Below are 20,542 nucleotides of genomic sequence, written 5' to 3' on the forward strand. Positions count from 1 at the left end.
TTCCGTCGCCGACGGAAAAGCGAATTGTTAGTCGCTATCAGCCAATCAGAGTCGCGTCAGCTTATACCAGAGGACGCGACGAACGGTTGTCAAAGCCGGTGGCGATCCACAATTGCGCAAAGCGTCTCCGGAGATTCTGGACCTGGACTATTCCAGAGCATAATCGCGGCCATCGTCAACACTCGTCGGTGCTCGTCATCGTCAGGCCGATCATCGGTGACGGTCGCAGACCAATCGTAGACGGGTGCCAACATGGCTGCTACTGTGCTGCCTGCTCGTCTTCTCGTGACATCGCCCTTTGTCCCGACGGTACGCTTTTAAATTGGTCAAGAGCGAGAAAAAGCAAACCGGACAGAAGACGTGAACGAAAGAGACGACGGCACGTTAGATGGGACGGGAAACTTCAATGGAAGACTTCAGCTAGCAAAATGTCAACCCGGTCGCAGCTCACGAAGGATTTAAACGGTACGTTTTCGCTTCATCCCGCGGATGTTTACGTCCTGCGAACTGTCACTCGAACGCACAGTCGCTCGCTCCGTCACCCCCGACCTCGCAGCCTCCCGTGTTTGCGCATCTCGTCATCGATTCCTAATTAATTATCACCTTTTTTTCCTAGCATAAAAAATGACTAGCTCCAGTAGAATCTTTGTGCCACTTTACATCTGGCACAGCTGTAAAAATACAATTGTATGAATGATTCATTACTTGCAGAATCGGTGAAAGCGCTACTTGGCAAGCATGTGAAGATACTGCTGAAGAATGTGGTGAAATTGGAAACGAAACAAGATAAGCAAGAAAATCGCGTTCTCGTGAGTAATCATTCTTTCTTTGTCTTTCTATTGTTTGCGGTAGTTTTCTCGTTTTTTTGAGCTAAATTGACTCTTTCTTGTCCCAAAGGTATTTTCGCCATGTCGCCTCTTTCTCCTATCGGCCAAAGTACCCACAAGAGTAAGTTGAATTTATCTATTATTAATTTTATTTTTTAATTTTATTATTACATGACATAAATATTTTTTTTTTTTTCGTAGATCGACTGCCATTTTCATTACTTAGAAATAACAGCCATAGAGTCCAGGAGGGCAAATCAGTTATGTTTGACAGTCGGAGAACGATATTACAATTTTACTACAAACAGTGTTGGTGGAGATACCACAGAAGTGGATGCTATGATAGAGGCCTTACACACGGCGATTCGAAATATCTTTCCTACCGTGCCGTTAAAGTACGTTTTGTTTTTTAATTAAACAAGATTTTTGTTTAGAATTGTATTTGAATTTTATTCACTGATTGTATATTTTAAAATATTATTTTCAGTTACATTATACGAAAAATAGAGGTAATACCAGCTTGCAGACTGCAGACTATACGAGGGAGCGAATTAGCTAGGAGCACTGAAGCTACAAGACATACAGGGCCCTGTGGCGGCTTCTCTACTCAATATGCATGCATGTGTGACCTGCATGGTGTACCCTACAGGGAGGAAGTGGCCTGGGTGAGATTAATGGCATTGTTGAAATGTTCTTTGAATAATGCAAAAATTATTTACGAGCAAAATCTTATTCAAAGAGATATAAATTTCAGGACGTCGACACCATATATCTTTCACATGATACCAGAGAATTAAATTTGAGAGATTTTGATCATCTTGATCAGAAAGATTTAGTGCCAATTATCTCGGCCTTGGAGTATAATACTTGGTTCACGAAATTAAGAGCGTCTCATCTTAAACTGAATCATGAGCCCCTAGAGAGACTGTTGCACATTATGCGAAGATCTTTATCTATTCAAGAGCTTTATTTGGATAATCTCGGAATCAAATGGTAATAATTTATTAAGAATTTACTTCGATCGAGAAGCTATTTAATTAATACTTATTTATAACGAATACTTCGGTTTTGAAGGGATTTCGCTCACAAGCTGTCGTTAGCTTTGATTTCTAACGCTAACACGATGCTGCAAACAATAGATCTGTCGCACAATATGATCGAAGACAAAGGTATATTAATTAATTTTAATTTTATTTATCGAGTGTTCCTTACATGTTTAAAATTTTCATCTGCACTACACCTATAAAGCAATCACCATTTTCTAGTTAATCAAAATGTTGAAATTATCCTGAATAGATTTTTTTTTATATTTTTTGTAGGAGCCTCTAGCTTGTGTGGGATAATAGCCAAGTTAATGCAAGGTGTGCCAATAACCATGTATCTCAATTTTTCCTAGTAATTATACTAATAAACGATGTAGTTACCCTTCTCTTTAAATATGTACTTTTATGTTGTATTTTTTTTTAATAGAAACTCGATATGTCTCCTTTCGTTTTTATTTTTATTTTTAATAACGTATAAATAAAATTTCAGATTTTTGTTTTATACGTACGCGTCGTATTAATATGTGAAATAGAATTAATTACTGTAAATAGAAGTATTATTATTTATTATTTGATTATCTGTACATCGAATAAAGTTTACGATATATTTTTCAGGTGGTACTCATCTAAGCGGTCCTATCGGCAAGTTGCCTAAAGGTTTACAGAAATTAAATTTAGCCCACTGTGGATTAACCGGAAAAGGTATAAGCCAAATAGCGCATGCATTAAGCCTGAACAGAAGTATGCCGACTAGCTTGCGATACCTGAATCTTTCAGAGAACACCTTAAAAGATGATGTCAATGTGAGTTTTTAATAAATCATAGATAATGTGTTACAGAAATTTTTTGTCACGATTAAAATTTTAATTTATGTATTTAATGATTACAGAATTTGTGCAATTTTTTGGCGCAACCTAATAGTTTAACACATCTAGATCTTAGCGGTACAGATACGACTTTAGAATGTGTAAGTAATTAATTTGTATTGTCTTCTTTTAAACAGTAACTTCTATAATTAACATTTAATTGACAATATATATGACGATTCATATTTACGCGTTTCTTTAATTTTTTAATTATCTTAATTATTACTTGCTGTTTTTGTTTTATACAGAAGATATAAGAAATATATATTTTATAATTTTTATTTTAGTTATTCGGTGCATTATTACGGGGTTGTGCAACTAATCTAGTCCATCTGAATGTTGCCCGGAATTGTTTTTCGAGCAAAAAGACCAAAGAAATACCTCCGAGTTTCAAGCAATTTTTCACGGCTACTCTCTCATTAAAGTACTTAAATATATCTTCGTGCAAATTACCATTGGAGGCATTAAAACACCTGCTACTCGGTCTGGCGTGCAACGAAAGTACAGTTGGCCTAGAGCTTGATATGAGCGGAAACAACCTAGGTTCCATGGGCGCACATGTTTTAGAATCGTGCATTCATGGAGTTCGATGTATAGCGTCCTTGGATATATCAGACAGTAGTACGTATGATTAAAACAATATTTAAAATTAAAAAACAGATTAAACTAAAGTATTCAATTAATTTGGATCCATTTCAAATATTACATTTTATATCGTATTTCAAAAATTAATATTATTTGCAGACATGGATGTTGATTTAGCGCAAGTTATAACAGCGGTGGGCAAGAACAAATCAATAAAGCAGCTATACATGGGACGCAATACCACTGGTATGAAAAGCAAGCACATAGCCGTCGTGATGGATGCTTTAGTGCAAATGCTTCAAGAGGATGATTGCGTCCTTCAGGCGTTACATTTGCCAGATTCTCGATTAAAAGGCGATCTCTATAATCTGATAAATGCTCTTGGCAGCAACACGTGTCTTCACACCTTGGATATTAGCGGGAATCAAATAGGTGATCCTGGCGCGAGATTATTAGCGAAAGCGTTGCAAATTAATAACCATTTACGGACTATTATATATGACAAGAACAATATCACGTTACAAGGCTATGCGGATATCGTTCACGCTCTAGAGAAGTATGTATTAGTAAATACGAATAAAAAAGAAATTATAAAATAAACTCACAAAAATTCGTTTTGTTGCAGAAACTGTAGCGTACGGCATATGCCGTTTCCGATTTACGATCTACAACCTTGTATGAAAACGTCCGCGGAAAAAACGGAACAGTTAGCTAAAAAAATCCAAGATCTGCTACAGCGAAATGTCACACCGTGCAAATACAGTCATGGACAAGCATTCAGGTTGCAACAGGGATTTTTATTGAGTTCCACGCAGCAAATGGTTGATAGACTTGTCGTTCAAACACAAGATACTATCAAAACTCTTGCGGCGGAGAGTTGCGACGCTAACAACGATATTAATTATGCTACCGGACTTATACAAGATGCGGATAATTCTAAACAGGTACGAGTAAGGAAAATTTAAAGGTCTTTTTTTTTTTTTACTGAATTTAAGTATTCATGTTACTTTTTTTTTTTAGCTATTGCCGAGATTGCACGAAGTACTTCAAAGACGTGATGAGAATAATCCAATTGAGATAAAACTGCACGATATGGCAAATGAACTTCATAAAGTTATAACGGTATATCTGCAGGTGCGTGTATTTAATTTTTTAAATTATTTTTTGAGAAATATGAATATGCGCAACATAAGAAATTTATGATTGACACAGGACTCTTTGGACGCAATGTTAAAGTGTGCGAATGAGCAATGTCCTACTATACTCTCGCAAACAGTGCTTAGAGGCGATGAAAGTGAACCGATCGCGGTGCAAGATGATCTTCGTAATACTTGTAAAGAAAAAAATCAAATTAATAACGAATTTATACATACCACCGTTACCGAACAAGCTGGCGCAGATATTGTTAACAGAGTCAAGTAAGGATTTAATAATCTTAATATAAGTATTACGTTAATAATTTTAATTTTTTTCTCTTTCTGTTAGTGAGCTTAATTTAGCAGTTGCGGCGCATATATCTGACCGAATCACAGATGAAGTAATTGAGTCATTATCAAGAAGTTATAAAACATTGGTAAGTTTAAGCAATAATTCTTAATTTTATAGAAGATATCTTAATTATTAAAGATTAATCGTAAAAAAATTTAATTAATATTAATGAAAAAAAAATGGTATAATGTTATTACGTGATAAATTATTTACAGATTGGTGATGATAGCCGGACAAGAAGCAGCACGCCAGATGTTTTACGACCTAGCGCCGGCTCGATGAGCAGTGGAAGCGTGATAGGCGTAACTAGCGCGAGCGGTGTCTCTATGACTTTACCTGCTGGCAGAGCCAGTCTTGCATCCGAAGAAGAAGATCCGCCGGAAACATGCTCACTGGCAGATTCAATTGGTCCGTGCGTTAGTGATCAATCACCAATGGTAAACATTTTTTCATTTGTAATATTTTAATTTTGGATTATAAAACATTTATCTAAATCGTATACATTTTTATAAATATTTTTACCTAGAGTGGTTTATAACTAAAATGTATATAATTTTTATTTACACGCTTACATAGAAATTGGATTATTTAAATCTGGTAGGTATTGTAAATACATTTAGAAATGTTAATAATTTTATACGAACACCTTACTATGCATTCTTGTTCTCAACATTTTAGCTCGATTCTCACTACCAAAAAATCACGAGATTAATGGAATATACGTGTTTAATCATCGTATATTAATACTTGAACATTTTTTTAGGCGACTCCTCATCTGTCGAACAAGCGTAAAAGTCTGCACGGAAGAAAATTGAGACCTAAGTCCGTAGTGGACTCTGTAGAAGGTTTATCTGCCGATGATATACCGGATCTTCTGCCGTCATTGCCGAAGAATCAAACTGAAGGTTCGTATTCATTGCTTTGTCTATAAATTCAATTGCAAAATACTCGTATTTTACAGCTATCTCAGAAACTGAACACTCGTTGACGGAGTCCTTAGATTCTGTTTCGGAATTGCCTAACACCGTGGGTCAGCAGTTACAACATCTGGTGAAGTCCAGACCACGCAGAACAAAAACACGAGCACCTACGAGACCCATGTTAAGACCGGATCAACCGATTGACGGTCTCGCTCTGGGCGAAGGCCTCGACGTATTTTTCCGACCTACTACACCTACCACACCTTTGATATCGCCTACGAGCGACGACAGGTAAATTAATAGTTATTTATATATCGATACAAAAAATCGTTTTTGTGCTTCCAGAATACGTTTCTTTTATCGTTAGTTTTTTTTTTTAATTATTAATACAGAATGTTATCCATTGCAATTTATAGCTCTCTACATACTTTCCCAACGGATGGCAGTCCTAATCTATCGCTAACGAGCCACAAAAGCATTCCACCTGACATAGAAAAAAAGCCCAATTGCAATTCGCCGATGTTGAAAACGCTTTTAGAACCCACGCCGCGATCTCGATCCAGCGATAATTTGGAAAAATTTTCTCCTCTCGTTGGTAGGAGATCGCAAGGTGATTCTCCGTTGACTGCGTCGCCGTTAGCCCGAAGAAATACCACGGACAGTGCCCAAGCCCACGAAAGATCGAAAGGCGAGGGTTTCGCGAAAGACTCTAATAACGCTACTACTAGTGATATGAGCGATGATTCTAAGCGAAGTACACTAACAAATTTATCTAATATGAGTCCACGTGGTTCATATGACATTGACGACACTTTCGGAGCAAGCACGTCGGAGAAAGACCAAGAGAATCGTAAAAATATTAAGAAATCCACGACCGATACTGAAAAATCTTCCGTCAAGTTACGGTCGACCGATCTGAGAAGCCCAATAAACAGTAACAGCAGCGGCACCAAGGGTGCATCTGATTCGGCCAAATCTCCTGTACTGAAACCATTGAAAAATAGCGGATCTACGAGCGACGGAAAAAGCAACGGTTCGGTCATGAAAAATAAACCTACTCCACCGGCGACGGCGCCTAAACCACGACCATGGAGCATGGCCACTGATCGAAAATCCGGTAAAAAATTTTTTTTTAAGAGATGAGAGGCTCAAAAAGAAACTACAGTGAGATGTAACGTTTGATTTCATTTAATTTTAGGAGAATTTAGTCTGTTAAGCGACGGCTCTAGTCCGAACACCTCGGCCGGGAATACGCCCGATTCCGGTGACGCGCTCGATGAATCGACTGATAGTGGAGTAAGCGGGCCGGCTTCCTTGCCGCCGACGTTATCAGCAAGCAGTACCGCGAGCTCGTTGAGTAATACGAGCGTGGAGAAAAGATCTGTGAGGGAACTGGCAGCGAGTCTAAACAAGAACAAGACGGACAGAAAGGAGAACGGTAAATACCGTTTATCTCGATATTCCCTGCTTTTCTGTGTTGCTTGGTTAATTTTTTACTCGTCATACATTTCTCGATTCCAGGCATCACCAATGTGCGCATCCTTACACATTCCTTAATATAGCACTAAAATCACGCATGTATGTAAATCCTTTAATATACAATACCACGCTCGTTACCTATTATTTTAGAGCATGCCACACCTGCAGCATGGCGGTCGCTACTCCAACGTTCTGTTGACCGAGCAGATGCCAAGGTATTTTACATGTATTTTATTTTATTTTTTGACTGTGTCACTATTGCATTATAGCTCGGTGTTGAGAATGTAATCTTGTTATTAATTTTAAGAAGTAACCTCTAGATTAATGATTTGACACTGACGTAAATTTATATTTATGTGCTTCATTAATAATACATTTTTAGTTACTTCGTTCTATATAAGTTAAATAATTGCGATCTCAATAAATGTGAAACGTCTTGTAAGAATTTTGTATAATAAATAAGAATTGTACTAATTTGCAGGCAACGGAAGTACCGAAAGTGGTTGAGGAGAGCCGTCTCAGTTTTAAGCTACGTCGCACGTCATTTCTACGCGATTCGAACTTCAATTACAGCAACAACGACGTGGTTGACGTTTGATACGCGCACGAACGGGTGACCAGCATTGCGCCGTAAGGAATATTTTCTTCCATATGCTGATACCGAGTAATCCAACACACGAGATAATAGTAAATTTTTTCTTCGTGCCATAGGAAGTCTCATTGTATATATAAATATACATATATATACGTCTCGACCGGTTTTAACATTAGAGACAGGGTACCGAAGATTACAGCAAATAAAATAGTAATCTGCTGTTAAGGTGGCATTACAGAATCTTATACTAATTTTATATAACGCCACGTTTTTTACACGCAGTCGTAAATTTCGACTTATTTTTAGTCGTACACATTTATATTATTCTTACATTTCCTACACGCTTTACAAATACATTTCATGTATCAAAATTATTTTTAACTGCGCGTCTTTTTTAATAATTTTATTAAGACACTTCCAGTGAGATTAAGTCCGTCGAATTTCTAAGGAACGATACCACGTGAAAATGTTAGTCAACTTTGAAAATTTTTCGTTCTATTATGTGTAATATTTGTATATTGTTTGTTTCCGTATTCCAACAGCGAGAATGTCTAGAGTAGATATGGCACATTTCGAAACGGAATAAATAGTTTGCATTTTTAATAAGATAATTAAGACAATTGAAATAAGCTATAACATTGTGTTGAAGGAACGCGAGTGTCTTCCAAAATCGTATAACAAGCTGCAACAATGACATTCTTTCGTCATAAGAAGAACGTCCATTATAATATTGTTTTATTAATCGCGATATGCTTTTACTCTGTGATTAACTTGTGAAATTCAATTTAGTTGAAGTTCCTATCACACGATAATACGTCTTATTGTCTATAGAAAGTGTATTTATTAGCAAAGAGTTTCTTTAATTCGATAAATACTAAGTGGCAGCTTTTATTATTTGTAGTTATGCAGCTAATAGTTTCTTTACCGTGCGAAAGTCCGGAAAATTTTGAATTAAATCTCAATTTTTAGCAACGTGACAACTCGAACTTTATTTAACTACGGGAATTGAAACTGTGTCAACCAAATAAAGCGTTAACAATCATTATAAACATAAAATTTATCATGGAAAATATGTACGCGCTATCACGGGCGCGTTTTTAAAGTTATTTACAGGAGAAACGTAGAATTCTAGATATATCTCGTCGTTCAATTGAACAGGACTAACAAGATTATTTATCGAAATACTTTTGGATTCGAACGAATCATTTTTGTAATAAAAATTTCCTTTGTAGAAGTTAAGTTCGAACGAAATTATATAACTCGTATCGAAGACGTACTTGCCCTTTTATATAGCGACAAACGCGTGTACATATATACATATATATAAAGGAAAAAAATATTATGTATAGTAGAGATCTGAGAAATTTCATAATTCTTGTCGATTGTAGCGAAGGTAACACGGGAAAAGAATCGAAAACGTCTCTTGTGACTTTTTTTACTGCTTAACTATCATCACGTAATATTAATATTGATCCCTTACGATACATAGGACATGTGATCGTTGCATCTTATCATATTATCTATTAACAACTGGAGAACGTTCTCTCCCTAACGTTAAGCGAACGAGCATTAAGATATCGTGTTAATAAAAGTTATTGTACTTGTTTGTGCGAATGCGTGCGTGAATATGTATGAGTGTGCACATGTGCCGCGGAATATTTAGGCTGTAAGACCGATAAAACGCAAGGAAAATGTAATTGTTCATCCTACATGTGCGAGAGATCGCCGTATAGATATATAGTTGTGAATTTATACACTTTTAGAAAGGAGAGAAATATTGGTCCTAATGCGTACCTCTTTTATTTATAATACTTTGCGAATTTCGCGAAGGGGCGCGGACTCTTGGTCTACTAGATAAACGTAAGAAAGTCTCGTATTAATATGTAATCGATTCAGCTCGACGAATAGATTCTCGTTAGATCTTTTGCGATAATTATCTTTAAGGCACGCGTCGTCCGCCGACGACGATTTTTGTCAAGCTCGCCCTCTCGGGTCAGGGGATATTTTTCAACGCAGTCTCGTGTATTCGACTAAAAACTTACACGTCATTTTCCGCGTTACCAGCGACTTTTTATACGCGGCGTACATGTGCCGTATGCTGCGAGACGTATCTATCGCGTGAGAAAATCGTCACGAAACTATTCTGCCGAGTATTGTGCCAAAAAAAAGTTTTATTATACAGCACGTCTTTTGTACGATTAAGGGAACGTATTCCAACCCTTTCTTCCGGCGTTGTTTGTAATCGCGTAACTTAACTCGGACAGTACGAACTCTACGATACTGTACATACAATCGAGGATTAAGCCCTCGTAATCTCTCATTCCACGACGTTACTTACTAAATCGAGGTCGCGATACTCTCGTTCAGTGTGTACATATTTATATTTACGAGGACACACAAATGATGTATAAAGAGAGCGAGAGGAGAATCGCGGATGCGTGTGCGTGACGTGTGTAATGTAGCGTGTGATATATCGTATATTTAAAATCTTCCCTGATACACACATTCCCGTATGCATTACGCGATACACTTCTATATACATACGAGCGCAAAGGAGACAAAAAGATTTATGCGAGACGAAATATATTGCGAATATTAATATTTCTGTTCCACGCGACTTCGGCACCATCACCTCTTCGAAAAAGAATCGAGCGATACATCAATGTTAATATTTGCAATGTCTTTTGCAGGATAGCTTGATAGAAGCGCAACATAATCCGTTAAAAATATAATAAAGACTCTTAATCACACATGTATCAACTTGGAGCTATTTTCATTTCCCATTTGTTTTAATTAATATTTAAATAATATTAATAATAGACTTCGAAAGATATAAAAAAAGACTATATTGCATGAATTGATGTATAGATGGAAAATGTTAGAGAAATTTATATTCAAAAAATATTAAGGCATATAAATGTTGAATAGCAAATAAAAACTAAATTTGTTTATATTAAATAAAAAAAAAAGTTTTTGGCTTAGTTTTAGATCAGTTTTTATACTTTTCTGTATTCGGTTTTCAATTAGAGAGAGAATAAAAGCTTTTTCAACATTTTAAAATGTAACTAGAACAAACTATGTGCATGCTTCGCGTGCGTTATTTTTCTAAGGGTCCCAATTCGTGCGCGTCATTATAATTGAGTAATTTATACTCGACGGCGTGTTATCAGTTCAAGAGACCCGATCACAAACTACGAAAAAAAAATCATGCGACTCACCAATCTGCATGAGCTTCAGCGGAGTTGTGGAATTCTGCCGGTGGCTGTAACATAAAAAGAAAAATATTAATGTAGACATGCCAGTTAGTTAATAAAAATAATAAAAAAAAGTGAAGGTTTTTTTTAATGAAGATTTTATTTAAAAAATTAATGCTTACCTAAAAGTTGCTCCGCCGAAGCAGGATACCCGTCCCGGGTCTCCTCCTCCTCTCAGATGGGACGTGTCGAGTCATCCTTCCGCGCACTGGACACTCGCGAACGCGCCCGGATTAATTATTATCGCGAAAATTATTTAACAAAAAATAATTGTAATAAAAAGCGCCCGATAACTAGCGGCACACCCGAAACGACCGACGAACCGGCTGCGGTTCGTATATTTTAATGTCGGCGCGCGGCACTTTAATTTATCACTGAACGATGCGTAGTAACGCAGTTCCTCTTCATCTGTAACAGAAAAATAAAAAAATTATTTTGCTGATATTAAATCTAATTGAATAAAATAATAAAAAAACGTTATGAAAAATCTGAACTATTTAATTTCGAAGAAAAATTAATACCTACCCTGGGGGTTGCTCCGCTGGTGCAGGATATCCTTCCGGAGCCTTCTCCTCCTCCTCCTCTCACATGGGACGTGTCGAGTTATCGGTGGGAGCAGGTGGAGGTCTGGAGGAGTACGGGTTGTGCGGGGTTCACGTTGTACAGTCACTGTCAGGAATGGCTTTCGTGGTGCTGCGACGGCGGCCAGCGTACGTGATCTTGGCGTGGTGTGCGTCGAATCTCACACGAAGCGCGCGCGTAGATGTGTTGCGGAGCACCGGTCAGAGGACTGAGAGGGAACGCGGCCTACTATACCTCCCTGTACTCCACGCACTCGGCACCCGAGAGAGGGAGAGGTCACGTACACCAGCCGCCGTCACCGTTCGCCGCTCGTCGCAGCAAATGCCATATCTGCTTTTCAATATACGCGTGTTGCAACGAGTAGGCATAGGCAGGTAGGCTCTCCACGCATTAACGCGGCGATGCTCGCGTAATCAGTTCGTAATCAAAGCCGTAGTTAACGTTGAAAGTGCTAGGCTTCCGGAAAATGTCGCGCACGAGAACGGAGAAGAACGGGAACGGGGCCAAGTGCGAGGTTAGCGTGTGGACACGTGCGATCACCGCAAACTCCGAGTGGCCGGACAAGGTAAATATAACCTTTCAACTACGATTTTATAAAAGAATAGAGTCCACACAGAAAGAATAATCGCTTCTACTTAACGAGCTTCTACATTTTTCCTTCCTTTTCCTTCCACAGGAGGAGTTTCTCGATGTAATATACTGGGCGAGACAGGCAATTGGTATTATCGTTGGTATAGGATGGGGCCTTATACCACTGAAAGGTTTTATAGCCCTGTTGTTGTAAGTAGAGAAACCAAGAATTAAGTCTCCTTTTAAAAATCCTTCACGTTAAACATGCTTGCAGTTGTTAATTTTATCGTGCCTCGACTCGACGTTTGTGTTTCAGATTCGTATTAGTCAATGCTGGAATCACATATTTATACTTTAGCAATTTCCAACAAATTGATGAAGAGGAATACGGTGGTATATGGGAATTGACGAAAGAGGGATTCATGACCTCGTTTGCTGGGTTTTTGGTGAGTGCAATAGGTCCAGTGACTTTTTATTTAATCATTTTCCATCTGACTCTTCCTTATTATACTTTGTTAATAGGTAACCTGGATTATTATATACTCGGGATTACATTTTGACTGATTTACACATCATGGATAAAGAGCAATAGCTTTACCACGCGGATATCATCGCTGCTGCCAAATTCATTATACGTATGCAATAGTCATTCCCTCGCAATAGTTGTATACTGACCTCTCGTATACTGTTACATATTGTTACATACAAATATGATTTATCTCTATAAAAAAGACCTTCTTATCTTCTCAAATTATGTATCTCAAATTTAATTACTCGAATCACAACTTTTGTTTCGTTTTCAGCGCTTTGTAATATTACAAAATATATTTCTATTCTTCGTATTTTTTTTTTCATAATGTTATAAAACAATTTTCAAAGACACTTCAGCCTACCATCAAACGTTTGCGTCCTCTTGCTTGGACCTGCTTGTATTTCGCGACTATCTGTTCGCATTGTTTCTTGTTTTGGTAATGCTGTTGATAGTAATGAAAAATTCGGGAGAATAACGTTAACACTTCAGAATGTGCGCTAAGCAGCGATCGCTCGAGAACGTAGAGATCGACGGCTTTATCCTCTTGCGTTGAATCCACTCGAGCCAGTCCGAAGTCTATCATTACGAATTGTGTCTCGGCTGTGAAGGCATAATATTTAAATAATAATGAGATAATATCGTCCGCGATAAGTATAGATATATTTTTACAATAAAATGGCGACGTAAATATCAGTAAACTAGTTTTAAACATATTTAGGTAGATGTAATGAGATTTATTCGTTTATAAATGCATATGCGAATTGACGTGATATTAACATTTACTATAAAAAAAAACGTAAAAGATTTTATTACCTTCGGACTGATCGTAGCAAGGTGGTTCGTTTGTGTTGTTTTTGAGCAATATATTCGACGTGGTCAGATCGCCATGGATAATCTGTCTCGAGTGCAGTTTAGCTATCACCGTGCCGAGCCCGCGTCCTATAAAGTCTAATAGATGATCCACGTCCGTCTTTCCAGAGATATTTTTATCTATAAAGTCTTTTAGCACTGTTGCGTTTTCCACGTACTCCATATAGATACTACGTCGTTCCAAATCTACTAGGTACAAGGCAGGCGTTGCTACTCCTAGAAATAAAAAATACATGTTACACGAGCCGCTAAAAATTAAAGTAATAATAATTAAATGTTTTTTTTTAATTTAATTAAAAGAAACTTCAAATTTCACAACAATTTCTTAGTTATCAATTCTTAGTAAAATTTACAAAAGCAAAGTTAAAACTTTATATGGCCAAAAATAATCAGTGATATGATAATTGATACTTTATAACAAATTCTTAAGTTACATGCTTCGACTGTCGGTGTTTAATATATTATGTGAATGAAATCAATGAACGCGAGTCAGTAATTTTCCACGGTATCGTATACTTAAGTGGTGTCGCGGGTTTTCACCTGCAGACTTTGCTCTAACAATAGCGCGAGCTTCAGCCCTGATGCGATCCTTGGTGAGACGAATGTCCAGTTCCGGATGCCGATAATTCTTTATGAATCTCTCTTTCATCAAGCATACTTTTCCCAGATAAAGTCCCTTATAGAGACGCGCCTCTGCACCTTGTGCTATTAGCTTCGTGTCTTTCATTATTAGAGATGCGATGCGTCAGTATTGAATTCTCAAAATGTCTCTTATTTGTGCCGTCGCAGCAAATCCTAATAAAAAAAAAAATTAATAAAAATAAAACAAAATAAAAAATAAAAAAAGTGTTTAAAGGGAAGTTTTGAGGGTTCTTTTTAGCTCGCGCGAGGGGTGAGATTCTTCGTTCGTTTACGAAGGTTGCGGGAAACATTCACGCGCATGTCCAATCAATTAGGTGCGCAAATATTCCATTCGCGCGTTGCATTCGCGAAAATAGATATATCCTTATCACAATTTCTACGAGTTGCCACGACGCAGCGTGAATAAAAAATTCTTATCGAAGTCTGATGAAACATGGACACGTATTCAGTAAATTAGACGTGTAGAATTACTGTAAAAAATAAAGATATGTTATCGGATCGGATGTGCGCTAGCATACTCTATCGGTATTCGTACATAAAGATAAAAGGACGAGGAAAGCGAATGAGGTTTGTCGGTCCTTTGGTCAGCCGATTCGCTTGCGCGAGGCGAGACGAGGCGAAGCGTTAAGGGCGAGGCCGGGGGCGAGGGTGAGGGCAAGGGGCGAGGGCGAGGGTGAGGGCGAGAGCGAAGGCGCGGGCGCGGGCGAGGACGAGGACGAGGGCAGCGAGGAAATAAGGTACTCGGGAGAGCTGCTAGCGCTAGCGAGGCGAGACGAGGGCGAAACGCGAATCGATCGTTACCCGCCAGCGTCCTGCGCGCTAATCGCTATCCCGGCGCTAGTATTCGCCCGTACTTTGTTCTCGTCGGTCCGTGACTCGCCGCCGTTGCGAGCTTCCCCAATCCCGGGGGTGGTGCGAGTTGGCGAGAAGAAGTTAGTAGTAATACTAGGCAACGATAAGCGACAAAGAGACAGAAGCATGAGAGACGAAGTAAAAATGGACGCGAACCGGCTGATTGCCGAAGTCTACAAGAGGCCAGCGCTCTGGAACCAGAGGCACATCTCTTATCACAATCGCGAGGTGACCAACCGCGTCTGGATGGAGATCGCGGCAATATTCAATCTGCCCAGTACGTGTCATTAACACCTCGACCTTTTCACACTGGTACCCGCAGGATTGACCCGCGAAATCAGTCGTTTCTTTGCTCCTCGCTCGTTCACTCGCTTTTCTCGTCGCGACGCGCTACCCAGGCGCCCTGTCGTCCTTCGCCCATGCGTCGCTCACTCTCGCGCGACTCTTCCTCTCTTTCCGCAAGGACGACTCGTGCGTCGCGGCAATCGTGGTAATCGCTACAAGTCGAATGGCGCACATTACTACGTCGTAAAAAAATTTTACAATAATTTGGCAATAAATTTTGAAGGGAAAAAAAAATGCATGACTTGGTAACTACCACTTTGTCATTCTGGACTTGCAAAACTTCAAAGTCGCTAAATACTTAAATCAATCATTTCGGAGGAATGTGACACTTAAAATCCTCATTTCTGTATCAAACGACATATGAATATCCGCACACTTGTCACAAACGTCTGGAATTACGACGTCTTTTCTTAATATTTCTCGTGAGAACGCATATCTACAAAAAGAAAAGAAAAAAAAAGGTGAATTCATCTTCAAACACTTTTGACAGACTTTTTTTTAAGTAATTAAATTTTAATTAAATTAAACTTGATATCGTGCATTAAAAAATAAGCAAATTTATCATTTCTTTGAGCTGTCTCTTTCTAAGGAAATGCAAATTTCTTCGACAAGTAATCAAAAGTTTCAAAAATAATAATACAATTTAATATTAATTCAAATAAATGTGTACCTCGATATATGGTGGATCAATTTTACTTTCTCACATTTTGAGACTATATTTTTAAGAGAATCATTAAAAATGATGTATACGTATTAAAAAAAAAAGTATCTGACGGTGTTGATATTACGCATTGTTGACGTTGCGCCCTAACCTCACTTCTCGCGCGAGCCGGTGCATTGTGAACGACGACGATTTTGCGTCGATGTCTTGCTTGCACATCGTGGGATCGGTTTACCTGCGATGTTCTGGCACAGCCGAACGAATTTCTTTGTCGTGCTGTCAATCACAATTCCAAATGAACGCACGCACGCACGCACGCACGAATCGCTTCGTCACCCGTTCGAAGCAAGCACATGCGCAAAAATGCGTCAACAGGCGCGCGAATGCAGTCGATACGTGGTCTTGTGTTATCGGATCCTCGACAGAGATACTGCAACGTACATACATTATTAAATTATTTCAAAAACATTAGGTCATTTATAAATAATAGTATGAAAGTGCTTCAACATATTTTTTCAATCTTGTAAAATATCTTGATTGTTTAAATGTGCGTTACTGTACAATTGTATAATTTATAAATACTTGTACAAAATGTTTTAGAACCGCTTAAGTGAAAAGGAGGTCAATGGCGAATGCGTGGCACAACTTTATTTAATCGCTTCAGCTTATCAATGTCTTGATACCAAACGTTTTTTTTATTCAATCTCAATTAGAGTTCTCAATAAGTTTTCTTACAAAATATCTAACTGCCCGATTTGGAAGCAGTTTAAAGAGCTTTAAACGATATATCCAATTAATCTGTCGAGTGCCAGATATATTTTGTTCATCGCATGGACAGAATTATTATTTATTGCACGATAATTCGTAAGAACATTAAATCAAAGGAATGAGTTAACATGATTAGAAATTTAGAAATCCCGTGAATTAATGAGTCGAGATCAATTTATAAATTAATTGAATGTCGGTTATCTTTTTGTACATACATACCTGTGCAAAGAAGGAAAAGCGGATCTATGGTCCTTTAAGGTACTCACAGGTGTGCCGTCCGTAAAGCGAGCTTTTGTCCTTTTTACAGAGCCCATGTTGAAAGCGAAGTGGAAGGGTCTGCGTGACACATTCCGCGCCGAACTAAAGAAGGACCAGGTCTACCGCAAGAGTAAGTACCACCGGAACCGGCCGGTATGGATACACTTCAAGAGCCTGCAGTTTCTCAAGGACCAAATGCTGCCGCGACCGCCGATCTGGGAGCGCAGCATCCCAAAAACGGAGGATGAGCTTCAACCAAGCGAGGGCGAGGGCGAGAACGGCGTGGTGACTTCTGGCATCGATGGCGGTCTAGATGATCGGGACGCGATCGCCGATCATCTGCTATCGATGGCTGCCGACGGCGGTCATCATCATCACCACCATCACCACCATCATCATCAGCTCAAGCTGGACGGCAGTAGTGGCGATGGTTCTCGACGCGGTACGGTGGACGTGAAACGCGAGCCCGAGGAAAGCTTCGATAATCTTGAGTTCCAAAGCGTCACCGATAATCTCGCGGAGAACGAGATGATGCTGCAGAACATCTCGCCTGAACAGGTCCTCATGAGTGATACCGAGGCCGGCGTCGGTCTAGCAGGGGTCGATCATCTCGAAGGCAGCTGCCGTTTCGACGATAACTACTACTTCCTGATGAGCCTGCTGCCGCACATTCGCACCCTGCCGGCTGATCGCCGGATGCTGCTCCGGATGCAAATGCAGGAGCTCGTTTACAAGGAGGTCTACAAGAAGTCCGCCGACGACGAGCAGACGGCAAAGACTTAAGTTGTTGTTCATCCAAGAGGCTCTTCTAATCTTCTCGGGGCTCTCCATTTTTTTTCCTGCATCACATATCGCGATATTAAAATTCATGGTAATTTTCCGTTTGCATTGACAAACATTTACAAATAAATTAATTTCTTTTTCGTTATATTTCATACCATCAAGAAATTATAAGATTAAATTACTGTGCTAATATTAATCTAAGTATTTATTCTAGAAATTGCCTCCTACATATAGCATTTAAATTTATAATTTCTTGATGATCCACAACTATTGTGAAAACCGTAAAGTAAATCTTTGTGTAAAATTTTCGTCGTATATTTGTGACTGCACGGAGAAAACGAAAGCCTCAGAATATTTGTTCTTCGAGGAATGTTATCTTCTAAGAAAAAAATGTCTTTCAATTCGTTCTTTAAATTCTCGCAGAATAAGTTTTTAAATCTTAGCCACTTATTTTTACAACGCTTGTGTAAATGAAAAATTTTTATTCCTCGAAGAGCGATCGCAAACCTTTAGAAAGAGCAATATTTTATTATTTATTAATTTAGTTATTTATTCCATTTTAACGCCATTTGACGCAAACTGTACTTACCGAAAACCGAATTCTTTCATGTATTCAGGGAGCGCAATTGCAGGCAAAACCATTCATTTGAGGCTTTAAAAAAGGATGAAAGGAAGGAACCACACGTTTCTCCGTTTCTTTCAGGCAAAAGAATGTTGGAAAAGGTCGCTTCTGTTGCAAGTCCACGTCGGTACAATGCGCCTGCATAAGTCATCAGTATGTGTATATATATATATGTATACAATTGGACATAGCTGTAGGTAGGTCATCAACCGGGTCGCCCGATGTTCAGCACACGTCCAAATCGAGGCGACGCGGTTGAGCGCCACTGGTGCTTTCTCGTACCTGGCGGATACGGCCGTGACGCACACCTGTGCAACCAAATGCAGTCGGTGCGCGTCCGTGCTACGTACACCAGCCGAACTGGCGGTACATCCAGCGCATGCGCCATCAGGGACTCCGCGATCGGTGGTCTCTCGACGACCTCCGCTTTCGCGTCTCTCTCAGTTCGCTGCCGATCGCACACCGTTATCCTGGTGCTCGTGCCCGTCCGATCCCGCTGGCTACCTACGCGTTCCCCGTCGTTCCCGAACAACGCCGTGTCGCGTCGTGTCGCGCAAGCACAGGTGTCAGAGGTATACACAGGCTACTAGTTGGAGAACAGCAATACGTGTTTTGAGTGCGATACCTGCTGCCGCTTGAGTTCCAGCACGATCGACGCTAGGTGAGTCAAGTTTCAAGAATCTCATTCGCGTGCGCTTCCGCGTCAGGGGGCTTTTGATCTCTCGGGGCACGCGGAGCGCCTGGACCCCACCGCTTCGAGTTCCGGAGAACCTCGATCAATTTACAGTTGATAGTCCTCGTGGCACAAAAAGATGTCAATCGCCAGTCCTTGACACGGCGTATTTTCATCATTGGATTTAGAAATTCGAGACCTTGTTGCAGGAAGGCTGTGTTCATTCTAAGCAAAATTTATATTTTATCATTCATTTACCACAATCCTAATTCTTTTTTTACTTTATTTCACTTAATATCTATAATATTTCAATTAATTAATACCATCAATTATCCGGAAGTTCTATCTTCGGTGAATATTTTTATTGATTAAAAAACCGATTAAAAAACGCCGGAAATATTTCATGCATTCAACAAACGAGCGGTAACCAGCGGGAAACGAGCTTCAGAGATTTACCTTGTTAGGAAAAAAAATCTCACTCCAGTAATACAAATTTTTCAAAGCGATAAAGTTTAGTATTTAATTTATTATTCCAAATTTAACTAAATTAAATTATTGCCAATTATTAAAATGAATAAATAAATCGCTCTGAACTTATGGACTTACTCGACGTTGATGTAGACAATTGCGTGATCATTCTGAATGATTTTCGTTTCTGGAGTCGAAGCTTTTCTTCCCAGAAGAGCAGCATTGACGTCGCGTGAGCGATTGGATGCGAATTGAGTTGCTGTAAATTCCGCTGTACAGATCTTCGATTATCCTCGTGTATCCAGCATCACCTTTTTGTAATATACGTATATATGTATCTCGGCCCGAAGGATTGTTAATTTCGATGTGTGTGCAATACGAGCATGTCCAGCTTGGGAATGGAACGTGCTCGTTCAGTCTAGTCTAGCGTTTAATCCTTTTAACGTGCTCATTTCTCGATTGTGAAACCGCCTGAGGAGAAAAATCGAATGTATTAAAAAGATATTATTTTATTAAAATAAAAGGACTTTTTTATTACGTCATTTTATTACCTCATTTCGCCGCTGTTACTTCACCATTGTGTAGACGAAAGGAATTAATCAGACGGCCACGAGTATGGAAATCAGAAATCTCGGAGTGCATTGTCTTTTCAATCGGCAAATGGTTATTCTTACCCACGACTCGACAGACGTTGCAAGTGCCCGACGAACGAGGAACAAGACGACTCATTTTACGACGACTGCAAATAAAAACTAAAATTAATAATGATTATAGAAAATAAAAACGATATAGAAAGTTATCATGTAAATAATACGGTCTTTTTTTTTAGAAAAATCCTTCAAACGAAACAGTATGTTAG

At 39.0% G+C, this 20,542-nt stretch overlaps 4 protein-coding genes across 12 annotated transcripts; 3 read left to right on the plus strand and 1 right to left on the minus strand.

The window, feature by feature from the left end:
• Positions 1-154: 154 nt before the first annotated feature.
• On the plus strand, positions 155-10,553 carry Lrr (Leucine-rich repeat). Of its 4 annotated transcripts, XM_070660971.1 has the most exons (24): positions 155-465; positions 712-809; positions 898-948; positions 1,029-1,222; positions 1,315-1,492; positions 1,582-1,820; positions 1,902-1,996; positions 2,147-2,188; positions 2,486-2,673; positions 2,760-2,837; positions 3,024-3,357; positions 3,481-3,877; positions 3,947-4,265; positions 4,342-4,455; positions 4,534-4,739; positions 4,807-4,894; positions 5,025-5,246; positions 5,386-5,406; positions 5,573-5,714; positions 5,771-6,020; positions 6,146-6,846; positions 6,928-7,167; positions 7,359-7,423; positions 7,690-10,553. In XM_070660971.1, the coding sequence occupies exons 1-24, from the start codon at positions 429-431 to the stop codon at positions 7,804-7,806; spliced, it is 4,416 nt and encodes a 1,471-aa protein (XP_070517072.1). In that variant the 5' UTR covers positions 155-428; the 3' UTR covers positions 7,807-10,553. The 4 variants fall into 4 exon arrangements, with proteins under 4 accessions (XP_070517072.1, XP_070517076.1, XP_070517073.1 ...); XM_070660975.1 differs by lacking the exon at positions 7,359-7,423; XM_070660972.1 differs by lacking the exon at positions 2,147-2,188.
• Positions 10,554-11,840: 1,287 nt separating this feature from the next.
• Positions 11,841-13,051, plus strand: LOC139104929 (GEL complex subunit OPTI). Of its 2 annotated transcripts, XM_070660717.1 has the most exons (5): positions 11,841-12,013; positions 12,095-12,204; positions 12,316-12,419; positions 12,526-12,655; positions 12,732-13,051. In XM_070660717.1, exons 2-5 carry the CDS (start codon positions 12,106-12,108, stop codon positions 12,771-12,773), a joined length of 375 nt encoding a protein of 124 aa, XP_070516818.1. In that variant the 5' UTR covers positions 11,841-12,013; positions 12,095-12,105; the 3' UTR covers positions 12,774-13,051. The 2 variants fall into 2 exon arrangements, with proteins under 2 accessions (XP_070516818.1, XP_070516817.1); XM_070660716.1 differs by having other exon boundaries at positions 11,842-12,204.
• Positions 12,731-17,193, minus strand: Prpk (TP53 regulating kinase). Of its 5 annotated transcripts, XM_070660713.1 has the most exons (6): positions 16,121-17,193; positions 15,704-15,886; positions 15,343-15,602; positions 14,152-14,406; positions 13,555-13,827; positions 12,731-13,341 (listed from the first exon to the last, which is right to left on the minus strand). In XM_070660713.1, the coding sequence occupies exons 4-6, from the start codon at positions 14,336-14,338 to the stop codon at positions 13,094-13,096; spliced, it is 708 nt and encodes a 235-aa protein (XP_070516814.1). In that variant the 5' UTR covers positions 14,339-14,406; positions 15,343-15,602; positions 15,704-15,886; positions 16,121-17,193; the 3' UTR covers positions 12,731-13,093. The 5 variants fall into 5 exon arrangements, with proteins under 5 accessions (XP_070516814.1, XP_070516815.1, XP_070516816.1 ...); XM_070660714.1 differs by lacking the exon at positions 15,343-15,602; XM_070660715.1 differs by lacking the exons at positions 15,343-15,602; positions 15,704-15,886 and having other exon boundaries at positions 16,347-17,193.
• On the plus strand, positions 15,232-20,220 carry LOC139104927 (uncharacterized). Its single transcript, XM_070660709.1, has 2 exons — positions 15,232-15,382; positions 17,187-20,220. Exons 1-2 carry the CDS (start codon positions 15,232-15,234, stop codon positions 17,918-17,920), a joined length of 885 nt encoding a protein of 294 aa, XP_070516810.1. The 3' UTR covers positions 17,921-20,220.
• Positions 20,221-20,542: the final 322 nt, after the last annotated feature.

The sequence above is a fragment of the Cardiocondyla obscurior genome, linkage group LG08 (assembly GCF_019399895.1).
Source record: "Cardiocondyla obscurior isolate alpha-2009 linkage group LG08, Cobs3.1, whole genome shotgun sequence".
NCBI lineage: Eukaryota > Metazoa > Arthropoda > Insecta > Hymenoptera > Formicidae > Cardiocondyla > Cardiocondyla obscurior.

Excerpts from the sequence above, each read along its gene's own strand:
- Lrr (XM_070660971.1), top strand. The coding sequence starts at position 429 with ATGTCAACCCGGTCGCAGCTCACGAAGGATTTAAACG. Across the intron at positions 5,715-5,770 it reads GCCGAAGAATCAAACTGAAG|CTATCTCAGAAACTGAACAC; the intron begins GTTCGTATTCAT and ends CGTATTTTACAG. Across the intron at positions 7,424-7,689 it reads TTGACCGAGCAGATGCCAAG|GCAACGGAAGTACCGAAAGT; the intron begins GTATTTTACATG and ends ACTAATTTGCAG.
- LOC139104929 (XM_070660717.1), top strand. The coding sequence starts at position 12,106 with ATGTCGCGCACGAGAACGGAGAAGAACGGGAACGGGGCCAAGTGCGAG. Across the intron at positions 12,205-12,315 it reads ACTCCGAGTGGCCGGACAAG|GAGGAGTTTCTCGATGTAAT; the intron begins GTAAATATAACC and ends TTCCTTCCACAG. Across the intron at positions 12,420-12,525 it reads GGTTTTATAGCCCTGTTGTT|ATTCGTATTAGTCAATGCTG; the intron begins GTAAGTAGAGAA and ends TTTGTGTTTCAG.
- Prpk (XM_070660715.1), bottom strand. The coding sequence starts at position 14,338 with ATGAAAGACACGAAGCTAATAGCACAAGGTGCAGAGGCGCGTCTCTAT. Across the intron at positions 13,828-14,151 it reads TGTTAGAGCAAAGTCTGCAG|GAGTAGCAACGCCTGCCTTG; the intron begins GTGAAAACCCGC and ends TTTTATTTCTAG. Across the intron at positions 13,342-13,554 it reads TTGCTACGATCAGTCCGAAG|CCGAGACACAATTCGTAATG; the intron begins GTAATAAAATCT and ends ATGCCTTCACAG.
- LOC139104927 (XM_070660709.1), top strand. The coding sequence starts at position 15,232 with ATGAGAGACGAAGTAAAAATGGACGCGAACCGGCTGATTGCCGAAGTC. Across the intron at positions 15,383-17,186 it reads GGCAATATTCAATCTGCCCA|AGCCCATGTTGAAAGCGAAG; the intron begins GTACGTGTCATT and ends TCCTTTTTACAG.